The sequence below is a fragment of the Cucurbita moschata genome, unplaced genomic scaffold, assembly GCF_002738365.1.
Source record: "Cucurbita moschata cultivar Rifu unplaced genomic scaffold, Cmos_1.0 Cmo_Scf00010, whole genome shotgun sequence".
Lineage (NCBI taxonomy): Eukaryota > Viridiplantae > Streptophyta > Magnoliopsida > Cucurbitales > Cucurbitaceae > Cucurbita > Cucurbita moschata.
The window spans coordinates 3043687-3047494 of record NW_019268526.1 but is presented as its reverse complement, the minus strand read 5'-3'; the positions used below and the strand labels follow the sequence as shown (position 1 = coordinate 3047494).

Sequence of the window (3808 nt, the reverse complement as noted above, 5' to 3'; positions counted from 1 at the left end):
TTAAGAATGAAAGCTTTTGGCATTAGCAATCCTTGAATTTGAAAGTGACAGCGGTCGGCCATCACAATTTGTACAGGCAATTCAATCAGATAAAGCACATAAAATCGTGCTTATCTCACCAGATAAATAAATAATAAGCTGATTCAGGTATTCCAAAAAAATTAGCCGAGGAAGAAAATTGGTTAGATAACTAAAAGACATGGGAAATTTGAAAAATGGGACAGAGAACTGGTAGAGAGACTGTTAAAGCCCAACGTCAAGCCATGTAACCGTCGTCTGTCAACACAACTTCCATGAACAGCCTCGGCATGGCAGCCAGCGTACTGGAGAATCTTCAACAGTCTGGCTCAACAAGAATTGGTCCTAAGTATTTACGTTGATTTACAAGCATTGCTTCTTTGTTAGATAGCTTGTTCGATCAGCAGCTTCTTGCTCGATGGAACCCTGGAACCAGAAGCGACAAAACACAACACAAAAATCTCTGAAGATGACGAACTAGTTACTGCCACTCCCGGCAACGGCCACAAGACCATTTCTCCTCAATAGTCGATGCATTGTCCCAGGGCGAACAATGACTGTGTATTTGTAGTCCACATACTTGGCAAAGGAGATTGGGGACCGGGTCTGAATTTGTACAGATTTGACAGTTCACAGTAGGTATAGGTACCGTGGGTTCTTGTTTCTCATTAGAACCGTGATTGAGGATATCAGGATCTACAGTTGAAAAGGAATTGCCCATAACCGCTGAGGCATCTCGAGATGGATCTATTCCTCCAAACTCTACACCACCGTTGGGTGCTAGTAATTCTGTAAAAGAGAAGTAGGTCTGAGGTTCAAAATCCATGTCCTCAAAATTAAGACTGTCCAAGTCGAACGCTGCTGCCTCGTCCCGAACATGAGCAGCATTGTCCCATTTCGAGAAAGTTGAAAATTTCTCTATTGGCTTCAAGAGAGAATTTGTTTCATGCGGTAGAATATGGGGTAAAGAATTCTCGGAAAAACCATCGACATCATCTGACTGTTTTGCCTGCCTCCTAACAGGTAACTTTTGTGGTGCTGCCTGTCCAGATACTCCTGGGTTCCAGTCATCTAATCCAGAATTGGGTTCAGTAATTAGCTCAACTCTTGAAAGAGAGAAAATGAAAGGATCTTCTTCCTCGGTCAACAAAGAACTACTCGTCTCAAGCTTCTTAAAAATGGTCAAATCATCACAGTCCACTCCTGAATTTTCCTGCTTCGACAACTTTGCACGTGTTTTCTTGCCCGCCTCTTGTTTCTCAGGTTTCAAATACATGTAAGGACAATCGGGTGATTTAATCCGACGACACCTACAACACTTGTAGCCCACCACATCAAAGATTTTTGATTCATCAAGTGCAACAGCTTCTGCGTGGTACCAATCTGAAAGTATCCGCAAAATATACAAGGAAATGAGACAATTTTATTTAGAGGGGTCAAAAGATGGCAAGGCACCAATCATAAAAAGAAAGCTTACTTCTACAAGTCTCGCAGCAGATGTAAGTTAAATCGGACCTATAAGGCTTGCTACATAAGTGGCATACGGGTTCCACATGATGCAATTCCTGGCCGCCCTTTAAAAGAAGATAATTGTGCCTGAAATCAGCACCCGTGTCTTCACCGCTCTTCTTCTTCCATATAATACCCCAGGAAGAATTCCTCAGCCGGCTCCGAAGAGCCGAACTAGATACAGGAGTAGCTTGTTTCTTCGCAGATAGAGTGTCCAACTTGTTAACAGAAGTGGCTGATGGCTGATTGGAGCTGTTAGGCCTTACACTCTTGCATACAGTTGACGAACTCCGATGTTCTATACCTTGCAAGGGTAATGGACTGGTTGGTGATTCAGTATTGTTTCCACTATGATTAAGAGATTTGAGATGGCAACACTGCTTGCATGTGATTGGGCATGCAACATCCTTGGTGGCAGAAATTGTTGATCTCACGGTACAATTTACGTGGCAATAGCCTGATCAAGGTAATAATAAGTATCGGAACAAGTTGGAATGAAACTAGCAAAAACTATCGGTACAATTTACGTGGCAATAGCCTGATCAAGGAAAGAGATAAAATTAGAAAATTACTGGAACCAAGTAAACCCAATTTGGAGCTGTCGATATAAATTTAACCTTAATGAAGCCACTAATTCATAACTTAAAATGAACATTCTAACAGATTTTGGTGGTATTTTGGCATTACCCATGACCAAATAGATGTCAATTATAACTTAAGAGAAAGATCATCCAGGAAAGTAGATGATACCTCGGCAAGAGCTGCAGTTCACTGCATTCCTGCAGATTACAAGGAAAAATTTGTCAACTATAAAGCAAATCGGTACAGGTTCTAATATTAAATTCAGTAGAGGTGTATATACTTTACCTAATAAGAACTTCCATTTGACACGACGAACATGATAACAAGCCCATATTGTCTCGTCTACATGTGAGATAGAAAAATATCTCTCTCTGGTAGGATTTCACCGGCCTTCTTCGTGATAGGTACCGAAGATTTTGGTATACCTCAGGTGATGACAAACTACCTTGAAAAGAACCTTCCTCGTGCTCTTTGACCAGATATAAAGGGATGCAATTTTCCGAAAACCAATATGCAACTCTTCCATCTTGCTTCTGTTCTATTTCAATGACGTTCTTCATAACACGAGAAGGAAGATGTTTTTGACTCCCAAATGCAACTCCATACGTAATTTTATTTTCCACAACTCTCTTGTCACTAATACTAGCATTTCGGAAGACAGAAGCTTCAATATCTTGACCTTTCATGTCCTGAGGGGTTTGTTCCGGACGAACTAGATCATTCCATCTCAAATGAAAGTCCAGGATCCTCACCTAATACAAATTCAAATTTCCAAGAGTTAGTTAGTATAAACTTCTTTTATTCCTTACGGAAAAGATTAAGGAACACAAATTTTAAAATTATCAAGTCTACACAATTAAAATATGAAAATGCAAAACAAGAACATTTGATTAGAAAATGGGTAACGATAAATAACCTGAAGAGCAAGTTGTGATACATTCTTACTCGCTTCAACAGCAGCTCTCCACACAAGCTGTCTGCTCCTTCTAGGAATCTTGGAACCATCAGTGTAATATATACCAGAAATCTTCCTTGAGCCACCTAATGGATAAAAAAAAAAAAAAAGGTAAAAAATTTACCGGCCTCACATTTTTCAGACTTAAGCAAGCAAAAGGATCTACTGGTCTCATATACATTAATGAAAAATGAAGTTGTTATTCATTACCTTGGCGAGCTGCTTTAGCAACAACAAATCGAGGCAATGCTGCTCTCTGGAATACGAGTTTTGATAGCCCTCCTCGAAACCATAAAAAATTGGCATCACGACGATCATGAGAAGGAACTTCAGATACAGACTGTTTACTACCTCTCCTCCCAGGTCCACGTTTGCGAACTGTTGAACCAACAGTACTCGGAGCATTTTGAATCTTAGAAGTTTCTAAAAACCAATCATCTACCGGCTTAAACCAGTTACCAGAAAGAGCAATACTGGGAACGTTTTCTTCAAGCTGCAAATTGATTTGAGTTCGTCAATAAGGAAAAAGAACAATATATTTCAGATTTTTGTAAAATTCATCAATAGCACATGGGTCAGTGGGCAGACCGATATGTACGAGGAAAGTGCAATGTCACCCTCCTCCAGCAAAATAAAAAATAAGAAAACTAATGTTCAAACAAAGAAAAATGCTGGATGAAAAAACAACTTATACCTGTGTTATTTTACCACCCCCCCCCCCCCCCAAAAAAAAAAAAAAAAAAA

At 39.8% G+C, this 3808-nt stretch overlaps 1 protein-coding gene across 1 annotated transcript in view; it reads right to left on the bottom strand.

The window, feature by feature from the left end:
- Positions 1-3808, bottom strand: part of LOC111448223 (DDT domain-containing protein PTM-like) — a 9445-nt gene continuing 5637 nt past the window's right edge. Inside the window, exons 4-9 of the mRNA XM_023087696.1 lie at positions 3275-3557; positions 3026-3150; positions 2395-2861; positions 2278-2306; positions 1496-1984; positions 1-1401 (exon numbers count right to left, since the gene is read on the bottom strand). Coding sequence (XP_022943464.1) covers positions 500-1401; positions 1496-1984; positions 2278-2306; positions 2395-2861; positions 3026-3150; positions 3275-3557 — 2295 coding nt within the window. The 3' untranslated portion in view covers positions 1-499. The remainder of the gene's footprint in view (positions 1402-1495; positions 1985-2277; positions 2307-2394; positions 2862-3025; positions 3151-3274; positions 3558-3808) is intronic.